Source organism: Sorex araneus, chromosome 4 (genome assembly GCF_027595985.1).
Source record: "Sorex araneus isolate mSorAra2 chromosome 4, mSorAra2.pri, whole genome shotgun sequence".
Taxonomy (NCBI): domain Eukaryota; kingdom Metazoa; phylum Chordata; class Mammalia; order Eulipotyphla; family Soricidae; genus Sorex; species Sorex araneus.
Genome location: NC_073305.1, coordinates 36,045,122 through 36,060,524, shown reverse-complemented (window position 1 = coordinate 36,060,524; position 15,403 = coordinate 36,045,122). Strand labels below are relative to the sequence as shown.

Sequence of the window (15,403 nt, the reverse complement as noted above, 5' to 3'; positions counted from 1 at the left end):
GATTTAAAAACATCCAACACCCTTTAGCTCCTGGCCCAACACAGCCACACGCTCTGTCCATGAGCTTGTGTGACTCAGGTTTGGCCCTTCTGAGTAACCACTGACCCAGCGAGGATCTCAGTGGACTCTAACGTGGCCCTGCGGCTTCCCGCCTCATCCCCCTGAGCCTCACCCGGATGCTAAGTTTGACTCTTCCCTCAATAGTCCTCCCAGCGCCCATGTAGCCCAGGCAGTCCCTGTCTGCCTGGACCAAGGACGCATGCTCCCAGGAAAGCAGCACAGCCCCGAGGTAAAGCACAGCGGCTCCAAAGGCCTGGGTCCAGAGAGATGCCAGATCTGCCACTTCTTTGCTGTGCAAAGTGGGGCCAGTGACTTCACCTCTCGGAACCTTAGGATTCCTGGCTGAGAAACAGGTAGCCCTGGGCTATTCTGCCTTGGACTGAACTCATTCCCAGAAAGCAGGAGCCACAGCCCCGGTGCACAGCCAACACGAAGACTAGGGCGTGAGGGTTGTTCTCGAGCCCCGTGGGTGTGCAGGGACACGCCGAGCTCGGGGGGGGTAGGGTGGGGGGGAAGCTTGTTCTTCTCCCTGAAGCCTCCCCAGCAGGTCGATCCTGGCTGGATGGCGCCCGTCCCACCCTGTACTCACATTTCCTCTGTTGATGTAGACGGTGACCTGCCCCTCGTCTCTGACCTCAGAAAACATGGGGGCCCCCACCAGCAGGTCGGAGAGGCCGTCCGCGTTCAGGTCAACTGCGCACAAGGAGGAGCCGAAGTAAGAGCCCATCTGCAACCAAGCCGAGTCGCAACAAAGCGTTCAGTGTCCGCCCTCAGCAAGACCCGCGTCTCCTCCAGCCCCACGGCTTTGCGAACTTTGGCTCCCCGACCCCTTCGAGGTGGCCAAGGCTGAGCCAGGAGGCCTAGCCCCGCAGCAAAGTGACCCTAGCCAACTGCCATGGGCCTTCTATGGCAAGGCCGGGATGGAAGCTCCCTGGGGCCGAGACCCTCTGAGAAAGGCCCAGAGCCCATCCGAGGGGGAGACACACACAGAGCCCCAGGCGAGCGAAGGGCTGATTAGAAACACAAGCTGCGGTCCGTAGACACTGGTCACCGCTGTGGCCAGTGCCCCATAGATCTGACGGGCAAGAACAAGCAAAGAGGACCTTGCAGGCGGGCTGAAGACAGGGCACCTGGGGAAACGGCCCTCCCCCTCTCCAGCCCCATGCATACAGGTGGGTGAGCAAGGCCTGAGAAGAAGTGACAGAGAAAGGGACAACTCAGAGGGCTAATGAACTGGTGAGAGAATACAGCCAGGTGAGACTGGATCTTTTTTTATATATAGCTTAACCTAGTACCTATTATGTACTAGGTTAAGCTATATTTATGTTCGAGATTTAGAATCTCAAACCCAAATGCCAAGTAATAATACGGGAAGAAGAAAAAAAACGGTCCCGGCTCAAGTGTCTTATAGAAGGTAAACTACACTGAGCTTTGGCATCAACAAGCAGGAGGAGAAGGTAGAGACTGTGGCAAACTGAAATGCTAAGGCAACCTTCCCATGTGTGTGTGTGTGTGTGAGAGAGAGAGAGAGAGAGAGAGAGAGAGAGAGAGAGAAGGAGGGAGAGAGAGAGGAGGAGACTAGGGGTTGAACCGAGGGCCTCCGGCATATAAGAGGTGAGTTCTACCACTGAACCACATCCTCAGTTCCAGCCTTGCCGATTTTCAAGAGAAATCCACAACTCTCCAATCCTATTTGCAGTTCTCTTTCTATCTCTCTTTTTTAGAAATGCTGGCAACTAGTTCTTAGAAATAGGAATATAGTAAATGTATTCCACAAGTGACAAAATCTTTTGTGGGCTGTATCTTTTCCAAAGACTGCCAGTTTGCAACTTCTACTGCTTTCCAAGTGTCCTTTAAAAAAGAAAGAAAGAAAGAAAGAAATGCTTTCAAATAAAAGCACTGCAGTTTGTAAAGTAAACCAAAAGAGTATTTTCTTTCACTGTTCAGGTTTGTTGGCAGCTGATTCAGAGGAGCTTGAGAGAGTGGCAGCCATACTGATCTGTTTCCTGCAACTAACCCTGGGTCAGGAAGATGTGAAAGTCCCTCCCTGTCACATGTCAAGGCCACTTTCAGTCACTCCATACCTCCTCAGGGCCACCCATTCCCAAAGGAAAGAAGAGGAAGCCAACTTGACAGCCAGTCACTAATTTGAGGGCCTTAGTCAGAGTTAAGGCTGAGGCAAAGCCCTGGAGATCTTTTGAATGGGGTCCCCTGGATGAGCCCCAGGGAAAGCTCTTTCTTCCCAAGGGGTCATTTAACTTAGCATCTTTATCAGTGTTAAATCACAACTGTCATCCATACACCAAATTTCCATGCATGTAAGTACTGATGATCTAAGCACAAACTCTTCATCGACTCACTTCCTAACAACAAGGGAGCTCACACTGAGCTGCTTCAAGCTCATGGTCATTGGTCCTTGACCGGTGCTTCCCCATTGCTCTGGAAATGCACAAACATGGATCTGTCTCAGCCTCTGAACTGCTCACACAGTGGCGATTTCTACCAACAACGTCAACCAATCAAGACCAGGACCATTTTTTAAAGAAACTTTGGTACATCTACACAATGGAATACTATGCAGCTGTTAGAAGAGATGAAGTTATGAAATTTGCTTATAAATGGATAGACATGGAGAGTATCATGCTAAGTTAAATGAGTCAGAAAGAGAGGGACAGACATAGAGGAACTGCGCTCATTTGTGGAGTACAGAATAACATCACATGAGGCTGACACCCAAGGACAGTAGATATAAGGGCCAGGGGGATTGCCCCATAGTTGGAAGCCTGCTTCATAATCGGAGGGGAGAAGGAAGATGTAATAGAGAAGGGATCACTAAGAAAATGTTGGATGGAGGAATCAGTCGGGATGGGAGATGCATGCTGAAAGTAGATAATGGATCAAACATGATGACCTTTCAGTGTCTGTGTTGCAAGCCATAATGCCCAAAAGTAGAGAGCGAGTATGGGAAATATTTTCTGCCACAGAGGCAGGGGGAGGGTGGAAAAGGGGGGTTATACCCGGGATATTGGTGGTGGGGAATGTGCACTGGTGGAGGGATTGGTGTTTGATCATTCTGAGATTGTAACCCAAACATGAAAGCTTATAACTATCTCATGATGATTCAATAAAATTTTAAAAATTAAAAAAAAGGACCAGAATCATTTTTTCATTTCCTTGTGGTGAAGCCAGGAAACAGAACGGTCTAACCAAATTCGGCCAAACCAAAGCAGAAGCGAGCGGGTGGTTTCCTGAGTCAGAACTGTCCTGAGTATGGAAGAAGATGCCTCTGGAAAGCCAGTGGCTGCCTCTGAGAACCCTGGGTCTGGTACAGAGTGAAAGTTGTCAGAGATAAAGCCAGCCTTCTCATTTCCTCTCGCAAAGAAGCAGGACTGGACATGGAAAGAAAGTAACAGTCCACTGCAAAATCAGGGAAGTTGGGCTGGGGAGAGGGTGCAAAGTGGGGTAGCTCATGAGTCCACACACAAGGCCCTGAACTTGATCTCTGGTGCCACATTCCCCCCAATACCACCGGCTATAGCCTCCACCACCCCCCAGAATCACTGAGCCAGAGAGTGGCTCTTCTGCTCCCAGTTCTGCTAGAAGCCCCTCTCCCCAAATAAAGGCAAAATCAGGAAGAATATGATAAGGGGGGGGCAGCTAGAAGACAGTGAAACACTGGAGGATATCACGCTGAGTGAAGTTAGTCAGCGGGAGAGACCAACACACACAGAATAATCTCTCTCACACACTGGGGCATAAGGAAACATAATGGGGAAGAAACAAATGCCCCAAAATGATGGAAACAAAGAACGTGAGAACTGGTCTTCAGTAGGAAACGTGCCACTTGAGGGGGTTGGGGCAGAGAACCGGGAGAAGGAAGCGTCTACATTGGAGAGGCGTTCAACCAGGAGGAGGAGTGGTGATGGGAGGGGGTAAGATGTGTATGAAGCCCCATCAGCAGCAGTACCAGGAAACCACAGAATTTATGAAGAAATAACAGGAATCTCTCCCAGAAGCAGACTGGTGGGTGGGAGCAAATGGGGGAGGGGCCGCATTGGTGGAGGGAAGTGGACACTGTGCAGAGATCCATGTGGAAACACTGCATGCCTGAAACCCAATCATGAATAACTTTGTAATTTCACAGTGGCCAAATAAAGAAAATAATCATTTTGGGGGGAAAAGAAGACAGTGAAGCAGGAGGGCAGGAGGCCTGGGAGGGCTGGCAGAAGGAGGGACCGGGCGTGCTTTGAGCACCCAGAGGAAGGCTACAGCACAGCCGTGGAGCAAGGGGCAAAGTGCAGGGGTCCCCCAGTCATTCACTGGGGAGCCCAACATGTCATCATGTAAGCTCAGTCTGTCCTGGACCTGGCTGTCGAGAGATTCTCAAAGTCTAGACCATTGGATTCTCCCGTGGGGCTCTGTGCCCCCACATGCACACCCGTCACGCTCCCATCTATCTGCTCCTCTACTGAGGCCACTGTCCAGTCCGAGGAAGGCAACCCTACGCGATCCCTTCCAAACCAGGAGGATCCAGAGAGAGTGGGCAGGCCCAGCTGCAGGCACTGACTCAAGCAATGACAGGTGTGAACTGGGGAAACTGAGGCACGGGCAGCAGAGGGGAAAATGGGCATGGTCAAAGGCCAATCCAAGAAATATTCAGAGTCACAGGTGTGTTCAAGTGCCACAGTTTTGTTTTTAAGAATCGTTAAACAGCCAAGTCAGGTGATCCTGAAGAGCCGTATTACGGCACCATTTTTCAATAGAGTGGCATCAAATCATCACATATGATCACACTTACACTTATGTGAACGCTACATCCCTCAAGCTAGAGGGGAGACGCAAAAAAAATGCCTGCTTTCCAGCATGGGGACATTGGAAGGGCGAAGTAGAGGCCTGGAGGAGAAACACAGGCCAGTTTGGGGAGAGAGGTCTCAAATGCTGAGCTCAGCAGATTCTGCACCCTACCTCTCTTCGGGACTCTGCATTGTAAAAGGCACAGAGGTATTTATTTTCTAACTTGGGGGACATTTAGCAAACTTTTTTTGCTCTTTATGGGGACAGGAGATGTTAACATAACACTGGCTGGCACAGTCCTCAAGGAACAGAAAGCAGTGCTGGGGGAAATAGCACAAAGATGCATTTAAGAGACTTTGTCTTGTTGTTGTTGTTGTTTGTTTGTTTGCATTTTTACTTTTGGGTCAAGCCAACCATGGTCAGGGTTTACTCCTGGCTCTGAACTCAGGAATCACTCACACTGGGGGGACCATATGGGATGCCAGAGATTGAATCTGGGCCATCGTGTGCAAGCTAAACGCTCTACCCACTGTACTATTGCTCCGGCTCCAAAGAATATTTGTGGGTTTTTTTCTTTTTTTTCTTTTTCTTTTTGGGTTACACCCAGTGATGCACAGCGGTTACTCCTGGCTCTGCACTCAGGAATTACCCTTGGTGGTGCTCAAGGGACCATATGGGATAGTGGGAATTGAACCCGGGTCGGCCGCATGCAAGGCAAACACCCTACCCGCTGTGCTATTGCTCCAGCCCCGAATATTTGGTTTTTAATTGAAGAAAAAAAAAGCAACTACATTTAATGCATATACATTAAGGTGGCTAATTCTGTACTAGGTGCTGGTGAGAGGATTTGGGGGAACTTAGAATGATTCCCTCTCAGAACAAAGAACAGTGGTGCAGCAGCTGCCTATTGGGCTCAAAGCCCGCCCAGAGAGAAGCATGCGTTCCCCTTCCTCTCTGCATTGGTTCACCTCTGGGCACTCTCTGACTCTCCCTCCTCCCAAGATGCAGCCCCCTGTGCTCCTGCCCTGAGCTTGCCTTCACCTCCCAGGCTGCATGTGTCTTCCCTGAGATCTGCTGAAAAGATCATCTGGTCTTACCTTGATCTTTTCTTTCAAAACTGGTTTTGAGTCTACGAAGTTCTTGAGCTGTTTTTTATCCATGAATTTGTGTAACCCTCCTTCAAATCTGAATGACAGTCTAGCTGGGTAAAGCATTCTTGGAGAAGCCTCCATTTTGTTAAGTTTTTTAAACTACATCCCACCATTGGTGGTGGGAACTGTGCACTGGTGAAGGGATGAGTATTGGAACATTATATAACTGAAACCCACTTGTGAACAACCTTGTAGTTGTGTGACTCAATTTTTTAAAAAAATTGTTTTTAAGTCATCTGATCTTTAAAAAGTGCAGCTGATAAAATCACGCTCAATAATCTACAGAATCATCAACAGGCTTGCAAGTAAAGTCAGGCTGAGACCAGCAGGCTGGGCACAGGGCAAGGCCCAAGGCCCACAAGCAGACAAGGGTAGAGAATACTCCTGGCCCAGGATGAATTTCAGGGCATCTTGCCTGATTTGACTCAATCATGGTTGTGAGAGGCACAGGCTGATGTTCCTGGGGCTTTTCTTGTATACCAGCAAGGCCGCCCTGGAAGTGGTGGTGAAGGGTTCAGGGTGTGTGAAGGGCTGGTGAGAGCAGGAGAGGGAGAATCCTTTGGGGGTAACCAGAGCTGCACCAAGGGCTTGCTCAATTGTGCCCGTTCCAGGTGAGTAGATGTGCACATCAGAGAGAAAGATGAACACAGAACAGGGTGAAGAAAGGCAGGTCGCAGCCCTGGCTGACGTTCCAGGGGACCGCAGAGAGCCACGCTATGAAGAACTGAACTACGGGGAACCTCCTAAAAGGGTGCTGCCACTCAGCTACACAAAACCCATCATGCCCCCTGTCTCCCACCTCCAGCGGGACTCCCCCGACCTGAAGGTCATGCACATGCTGAGCAGTAAAGGCACTACTGTGTGGCAGAAATACCAAGTAAATAGGGAACACAGATAAGGGCCTCTGCACCAGTTTTCTGGAAAGATCTGGCTCCTACAGGATGATAGCTCTCAAACAAACAAAACACACTGCAGATTTTACCTTTTTGCCTGAGGCCTGGAAAATTTTAACTAAGGTGCCTGATCTTCGGTCAGCTCTAAAGATATAAACCTATTGAATGAAAAAAAAAGAAAATATGGTTAAGATGGAGAAACAATGGCCGAAGTTATTTCTTGGCTATTTCCTGGAAATTCTATGTGAATTCCCAATGAGGTCCAGGACACTTTTCAAACATGTTCTTGTTTTCCCAAGACTACCAAGACAATCTCCTTCACTCCCAAGGCAGAAATTACCTCCCCAGGAAAGCCACACACTCATGGGTCTCCATGAGCTGCCATATTCCTAGCAAACACATCACCTCTTAGATCAACGGTTTTCACTCTTCCCACTAATTAGGGGTTAGCATGCGCTGCCACATCTAAGGTAGAGGAATGGAGGAGACTGTTTGAGAATTTCCCAGGGTGATTCCATCAGTCCCAGGAGATCCATATGAGTATCTCCGAATTTAGTTTGGGAAATGCCAGCTTCAAAAATGAAATAAATTCCTTTATGGCATGACATTTCAGAGCCTTTCATATGTGTGTCCACAGTACAACTCTCCACCACAGAGAGGATCACTAATGTCATACTTCTTAAGTGGCATGACCACAGAAGTTCCTTCCCACTTAACACTGTCTGAAGATCCAGGCTCCAATCCCTATCCCCCCCAGAGGGAGGACACCACCAGATTGGTAGGAATGATTTCCTGCCCTGACACCAGGAGTGAAGGCCCAGAGGTTTCTCCTGAGGGCCCTGGAATCAAGTCTGCACCAGGCCCCGTCCTTAAACATCTAGAATGACAGCCACTTTGTGGACTGCCACCAGTGACTCCAGAGCCTGTCCAGATGAAAGCAGAATTTTCATGTCCTTCTTGAGAACCGGATCTAGGATCCCCTCTGCCTGGCTCAATGAGCTACACACACTTTATCCTTCTTATCTCAAGCCTTGACAGGGGCTGCACAGTTATCTTGACCATCAGAAGAGAGAGCCATAAAATCAGATCAAGTTTTCGGCAGCTGGGGAGAACATAAAGCTGCTGCCACTGGCCTGAGGCGTCAGTGATGTGGGAGTGAGGAGTCTGACCACAGCGGGGATGCCCCGGAACCATTATCACTTGGCCGCAGCTCTGTGAGCCTCTGCCCTTCACTAGACCCTGGAATCATGTGACCCAGCTGTTTTTTTAAGTTCTCGAAATCCATCTGCATGCCTCTCCTGACCCCCCCACACGCCATTCCTCTACCCTGTTGGTGCCCATGGGAGCTTTTTGTTTGTTTGTTTGTTTGTAGTGTGGGGCAGTCAAAATCAGAGCCTCACATATGCAACCTCTAAGCTATGATCACAGCCCTGGCTGATGTTCCAGGGCACTTCCTCACCAGCCTTCATGTTTGGGGAGGGAAGCGCCTGATCCTAAAGGAGAACAGCACCTCATACCTCCGACCAGGAGGCTGCAGGAGCCCAGCCCAGCACTGCCAGAGGACAGGCCGGCTCAGCCGACTTCACCCAGAATCAGGCCCCAGTGGCCTTGCACTGATGGTCTCCCTCCTCAGGGCTACTCCATAATCCAGACCCCACTTTTCAAGCCTCCCTGAAACATGACCAGACATTCACCAACGTGGCTTCATCACACCCCACGCTCATTCCCATTCTCTCTCTTCTTATGGAGTATGTCAAGAATGAACATTCCTCTCTCCTCGGGACCCACTCCCGCTGTACTGCCTGTACCCTGGCACTAAAGAACCAACCAGGCAGGCCAAAGCAATATTACAGCAGGTAAGGTGATTGCCTTGCACAGGGTCAACCCAAGTCCAATCCCCTGCAGCCCATACGGTCCTGACACCCACCAGGAGTGATCCCTGAGCACAGAGCCAGAAGTGAGTCCTGTGTAAGGCCAAGTGTGTTCTAACACCAGGGCAATAAATCTGAGAAGCTAGGCCCCAAGATAAGGCCCCTTGAATAGCTGAGGTGAAACTAGTGACAGTGGTGAACCATTTGGGAGAGTGGCGGATCTAAAGTTGGACGACACCAGACACCATTCCCTTTGGGGGTGCCACAGGACCAGGGATCAGTCTTCACAGTGCCCCCCACTCATAGAATCATCTGTGAGAAACTTTTCGCAGGAGTATTTACACACGAAGGTTTCCACAGAAAGTCTCAAAAGTGGCTACAAGGTGGCAAACATGAGGTGCTTCATTTTTTCATCACTCACCCAAAAGAAGCCGCCAAGAAAGGTACCAAACTTCTCTATCTGGGGCAGCAATCCCTCAACCCCCACCATCCGACCTGGCCCTGGCTAGTTCACCGACACCCCTCCTCACCTTCCCAATGCCTTCGTCTTGAGGGGCACCTCCGACCACATCAGTGGTGGATGGGTGAGAGAAGTGTCCAGCAGTAACTGCATAGCCTACAAAGAATTGGGCAGAAACAAAGGCATAAGGTTAAGGAAGAACAAGGAAGAAAACTACCCATGAGAGGAAAAAAGCTGCTGGCTCATGCCCCTCTCTGGACAGCTCTGATGTGTTATGTTTGGAACACCTACTGCACGGAACTATTGGTCTTCTCATGCCGAAAAGGCTCATAAATCACGAAAGAACATCAGGGGACAGTGGGGCAGGAAAGAGTGCTCTCTTTGAAACAGCTACTGTTTTCAATACTCTTTCCCTTTGCATCCTGAGATACAGTTGCCACAGCATTTACATGTGTATGTAACTGTCCACCACCAGCCAGAATCATAACCCCAGAAGGTGCCTAATGCTGTTTCTCAACTGAAGCGCCCTACCAATGGCCATTGTACTGATTTCTGCCACTATATATCAGACTTGTCTGTTCCAGACTTTTATCTAACACACCATCTGTGGCGTGCATGTTGCTGAGTGTAGTGACTTGTTTCCTTTCATTGTTAATTAATTTTCATTGTATACATACACCATAATACCTTTATTTTTTTCCAGTTTCAGGCATTTTAATTGTCTACAGTTTGGGTTATTGTGAATGAAATGGTTATCAACATTCTAATACAAGTCATTGGATGCCATCATCTCAATTTCACAACTCCGAGGAAAAAATAGGAAGACTTCTTCCATTTGATCATACATGTGAAATTGTAGTGAGATGGACCCAGATGACATGCCTCAGATCATGAAGCAAGATTCAAACCCAACTTGTGTGTCTCCAAAGCCCCTCCTGCTGTTAACCATTATACCACACCCCTTCCTAAGAGAAACCAAAAAGGAAGCTGACAATGGACAAGTGAACAGGAAGATGGATGACAGATATATGGACGGACTCACAAATGGGCGAAGAACCTAGATGCAAAAGGAATCTAGAAACAATTAGAAATAAGGTGCCTAAGATTAGCTGGAATATTGCTGATTTCTGGAAGTCATGCCGGAAGCTGAAAGCTCCCCATTAACCATCAGAAACCCTGTCCAAGCGGCCATTACTCCACAAACCTTGTCTTCACCCTCAGCCACTAATGTTTGGGTTTTATGATGGCCCTGAATTGTGACCATTCTCACTTACCACAAGGTGTGGATTCCCCCCCCCCCCCGCGCCATGACTTAGGGCTGATATGAGACCTCATGTGACCCCTGAAATCCTTCAAGCACGCAAGGGCCTACCGTCTTTGATTATTTTTGTTTGTTTGTTTGTTTGTTTTGTTTTTTAGCTTGAAGTGCCAGGGACTGAACTGAGGTCTCATATATGCAAGGCATGTACATTGCTGCTGAGCTGTAACCCCCGTCCTCAGGCCTCTGTTTGAACAGAGGAGCAAGGAACCCTGAGTGTCAAAGGGGATCTCTGCTAGAGCCCAGAGCTCCAGCCACAATGAGCCTGCGTTGCCTTCTCATCAGTCTCTGATCTATTAAATAAGGTTGCGTCTCTACTACACACCAGGCAAGCCACAGGATTTGAGATTAAACTCCTCAATGCTAAGGAGCCCCTGGCCTTGAGATGAAGCTGACATAACTATCTAAACCTCCGCTCATCTACTTATGAGACATATGACCTTGGCAAGTGATAGGATATCTTTGCACCTCAGTTTTCTTTACCTATGAAACACTTAATAATAAGGGCTACCTCTAAAGACTGTTTAAGGAATCAAAAGGCATTAACAGGCCAAATCCAGCATGGAATGAGTGTGCAGTAGATAAGCTGGGAATGAGTATAAAATTGGGAATGCTGGGTTAAGCTCAACCCTCCCCAACACAGTAAAAATGAGATGATCTGTGCATCAGGGCAAAGCATTTGCAATTAGAAGGCGAAAGGAAATCAATGAGAACCTACAGTCTCTATTTGGATTTCCCTGAATTTATGTGTAATGAATAGGAAAAAGCAATGTTTTCTCATCAGCAGGTCCTCCTAAAATTAACTTTCTTTTGAGTCCAGAAGGATGGTGTTTAGAGCAGGAATTAAAGAAGAAGGCCATGTAAAATTGCCACGTGCATGAGCAAAAACAACCTATTTCTGTGCTTAAATGGGCATGATCATGACCGGCATCATTCTTGCCTGGCAGCTGCCAACTTAAATAATGTCTATCTTCTTTGGAGAAGATGAAAAGGGTCGACAAAATAAGAGAAAATTTTCTGAGCCTTTAATTAAACCTCAGCACTGGGTTTCCATTCATCACAATAATTTCTGGTTCTGATTATTTCTATTTGCAACCAGTTTTGCACACCAAAAAGCAGAGACCTCATCCAAGCAAACCAAGATTCTATTGTGCTCGTTTTGTATTCAACCATCTGAATTTGAGCAATTGCTAAGATAAAAAAAATTAAACTATTTGCTTCTATGGAGGTTCAACTGTCTTTTCAGGGTGCTCCCAAGCAGTGCTCAAAAGGACCAAGAATGGGCTCAGGGACCACCAAGGCCATAACTGGTGATGCTTGAGGGTCATGTGGATAAAAACAAAATACTGTGCATCATCTTTGACCCATGTTCTAGCTCCCAGTCCATTCAATTGGCTTTTTAATGAAGTCCCGGAATTTTACTTCTGTTCCCTCCTTTATTCTCCTCTCCACTGTGTGTGTGTGTGTGTGTGTGTGTGTGTGTGTGTGTGTGTGTAAGGGAGGCTTGATGTTAGGTGGTCCTCAATAAAAACATAACCAATTACAACAATAGATGTAAAAAACAACTATTCCATCCCCCAATCACACAACCATGTGTAAGCATGGTGGCCCTCACTTTCACCTCCCCTGTCCCTGTCACCTCCCTGAGCTACTCACCCAGGTAAGTGTACCGTCGGCTCATGATGGTCTCATCATTCAGTTTGAAGTAGGTGTTGTCTGTTAGGTTCAGCACTTTGACAGTCCCGGCCCAGTAAAAGGACCCAGGGGCGCCCATCACCACCAGCTCCTGAGGGAGAGAAAGCTCAGGTGAGTGGGGAGCAATGCTGAAGAGGAGAGTGGTGCATGGGCCGAAAACCACGTCTCACCCAAGAACCCAGGAGGGAACACACACTCCCTCGCCCACCACTTTCTTCAGTGAAGACGTAAAACATTATTTCTTCAGACTCCCTGGAATGACAGGATCAGGATAAAGACGGAGTACTGGAGAAAAGAGAAAGATAGACTGGGAGAGGAAAGGGACCAGATAAAACACCAAGTCCCTCCTTGTAGGAGACAACACCTCTCTCCTCACCTGGACACCAGAATCAAGTAAGGGAATGGCAGAAATATGACATCTGAAATCACAGAATTCCAGTAAATGATGTTCATGCATGAACATCATCAGCTCAACCAGCCCGGCCTCCGACACAGCCACCCAGCAACCCCACCCACCAGATGGAGAGCAAGAGGAAGCAAGCAGTGATGCTGCTCCAGGAAGAAGCCCTCTGACCCCCACTCAGGGCTCTCACTGCAGAATGTTTCTGAAACCTGGTTTTTTGACCATTATGATCCACTGCCAACCTAGAGGAGAGAGAAAGGGGTGAAGAGGGAGAGAGAAAGAGAGAGAGAGACAGAAACAGAGACAGAGACAGAGAGAGGAGAGCCATAGAGCTGTGAAAAGAAGCATACACATAGCCACAAGAGAGAAGAGAGTGATGCATAAAACCAGGCCAGGGGAGATGGGAGAGGTGGCTCAGTGGGTTGGAATATGCAGGAGGCCTGGGTTCAATTCCTGGTACCACTTGGGGCCCTGAGTGTGCACCCCAGGAAGCAGACACCAAGCCAGGGGTAGCCCTTGAGCTCTGCCAGGCATGGCCTAAAATCAGACACAAAAAAAGACAAAACTTAACCTCAGCATTTAGATTAGGGGGTGAATAACTGTCATATGTCTGAGAATAGGTGGGTGCTACAATGAATAATTGACATAACTATTCTAGTGCTCCAAAAATGACTCTCTAACCTAAGTAAGTCAGCACAAATAGCAGAAGACACATCCACCTGTGCTAATGAATGTTGGAGCAGAACTTCTTTGTGTGTGTATGTGTGTGTGTGCACACTATGGTGCTATGATCTTAATCTCTCTATCTCCTCTCTCTCCTCTCTCTCTCTCTCTCTCTCTCTCTATCTATCTATCTATCTATCTATCTATCTATCTATCTATCTATCTATCTCTATCTCCATCCTAATTGCTAATCCTCCAAGTCTTGACTTTGTGCTCCACATTCCAATCCTCTAGCCTGGAGCAGAACTTCTAACAAGAGCAATTGTATCTACATTGTGGCACACACATCCAATAGACTTGTACAAGTTCCAGTAGCAAACAAACAATATCTAGTTTGAGATTGTCACAAAGCCCTGCTGAGCTTACACACACATACACACACACATACATACACACACACACACACACACACACATACACACACACACACACATGCTTTTCATCATCATGCTTTGTTAAATTGTTTTAATGTATTCTATGTATTCATAGCAACAAATGGAAGGACGAAGGAAAAGCCCCCCAAACATGTATGGGGTTGTCCACAATGTCGACAGAAAAAGAATTACAGGAATCTTCCCTTTGGTGCTTTTTCATGCCTAAAGTTTATTTTCTTTGTGCTTCTCGGAATTCTAGAATGATTAAACACTGACAAGAAAGTCATCTCAGAGAACAAGAACTTTGTTCCTGTGAGGAGCTGCCAAAGACGTCAGAGGGGGCCACTGTTTCTGGAGGCGGGGGTGGGCGAGGGAGGGGGCAAGCAACCCTCCTGTCCATCACATGTCCCTGGCTAAGACTTCCTCTCTTCCTTCTTTCCTTTCCTAAGAGGGGATTTCTTCATCTATTTTTCTTTTCTGCTTATTGTCAGAAGCTGCACATTCCCACAAAAGTCCCCGAGGCCAGGTTCTATCACAGACACTGATTTTTTTTTCAGATGAACATTCGTACAGTCATGCTGAAATCTCAGGGAGCAAAAGTCTGAAAAGTCAGCACTCCCCAAAGAGAACATGGGAGAGAGAAGAGCATTGGGGTCCTGAGTTCCACGATATGTGTTCTCAGGTGCAGAGGGGGTGGTGGATCCTTAATCAAGAGCAAGGTGTACCACAAGCACAAGAGCCACTAGACGCCGAGATGGTGGCCTTGGATCCTTCTGGCAGATGTAGCCATAAGCTGTCCAAGAAACACTTTGTTAGAAGGTTCTGGTCCTGGGCCCTGAAGGCAGCTGTGGGTGAAAAGCAGATGCTGTCCGAGTCTCTGGGGTTCTGTATTCAGGAACTGTTGATGGGAAATGTCCAGGCAAGGCTCATTCACCTATTCATGGGCCGGCCCCAAAGGTGCAGGCCCTCACTGTAGCACAGGGCCAAGAGCTGACGCAGATACAAAGGCAGAGGGGCTCTCAGGAGTCCCAGGGGTCTTGCGGACCCACAGGGGTCCATCGGGCTCCTGGGCAGCCCAGTTGGTCCAGGTTCTTCCTGGCTGGCTGCTTGGAAGTGTCTGTCTATCACTTCCATTATCCCGAGCTCCAGAACTAAGTACAATTCCTGGGAAAGCTCCATGGGTATTCATAAGTCAAATAGCTTCGATAACCCCAGGATCATGGACCCACAGGCCAAGCCAGCACCCTGCGCCAGAGCAGCTCAGGACACCGTGGCCGTGTCCGGAAGGCCAGGGAAACACAGCCAGCCTGGGCGGCAGCTCCCAGCCAAAGTCGGTCCAGGAGGGCAGGGCAGGGCAGGACAGGGCAGGGCAGGGCAGGGAGCTGAGTGGCTTGACCCCTTCAGCCACATTTCCTGCTCAGCCTCCACTAGATGAAGCTCCAGAAAAAAGGAGGGGGACAGCGAGTTCAAAGACCTCCCGTTCAGGGAGGCCGAATGCCTGGGAACTAAGGCAGAGGCAGCCCCAGTCTGGAGAGGGCAGGAGACAATGGCCGGGCGGGGGTGGGCCCTCGAGTCCCACAGCCCAACTGCTGGGAGTCTGAGTTCAGGGGCGCACAGAAAGGCAGCAAGGCCCTCTCAGCTCTGCATCTAGAGAGGTGGGG

At 48.6% G+C, this 15,403-nt stretch overlaps 1 protein-coding gene across 1 annotated transcript in view; it reads right to left on the bottom strand.

Moving 5' to 3' along the window:
• ITGA9 (integrin subunit alpha 9) overlaps window positions 1-15,403 on the bottom strand; it is a 327,700-nt gene that overhangs the window by 260,626 nt on the left and 51,671 nt on the right. Inside the window, exons 6-9 of the mRNA XM_055137107.1 lie at window positions 12,204-12,333; window positions 9,300-9,385; window positions 6,988-7,056; window positions 650-787 (exon numbers count right to left, since the gene is read on the bottom strand). Coding sequence (XP_054993082.1) covers window positions 650-787; window positions 6,988-7,056; window positions 9,300-9,385; window positions 12,204-12,333 — 423 coding nt within the window. The remainder of the gene's footprint in view (window positions 1-649; window positions 788-6,987; window positions 7,057-9,299; window positions 9,386-12,203; window positions 12,334-15,403) is intronic.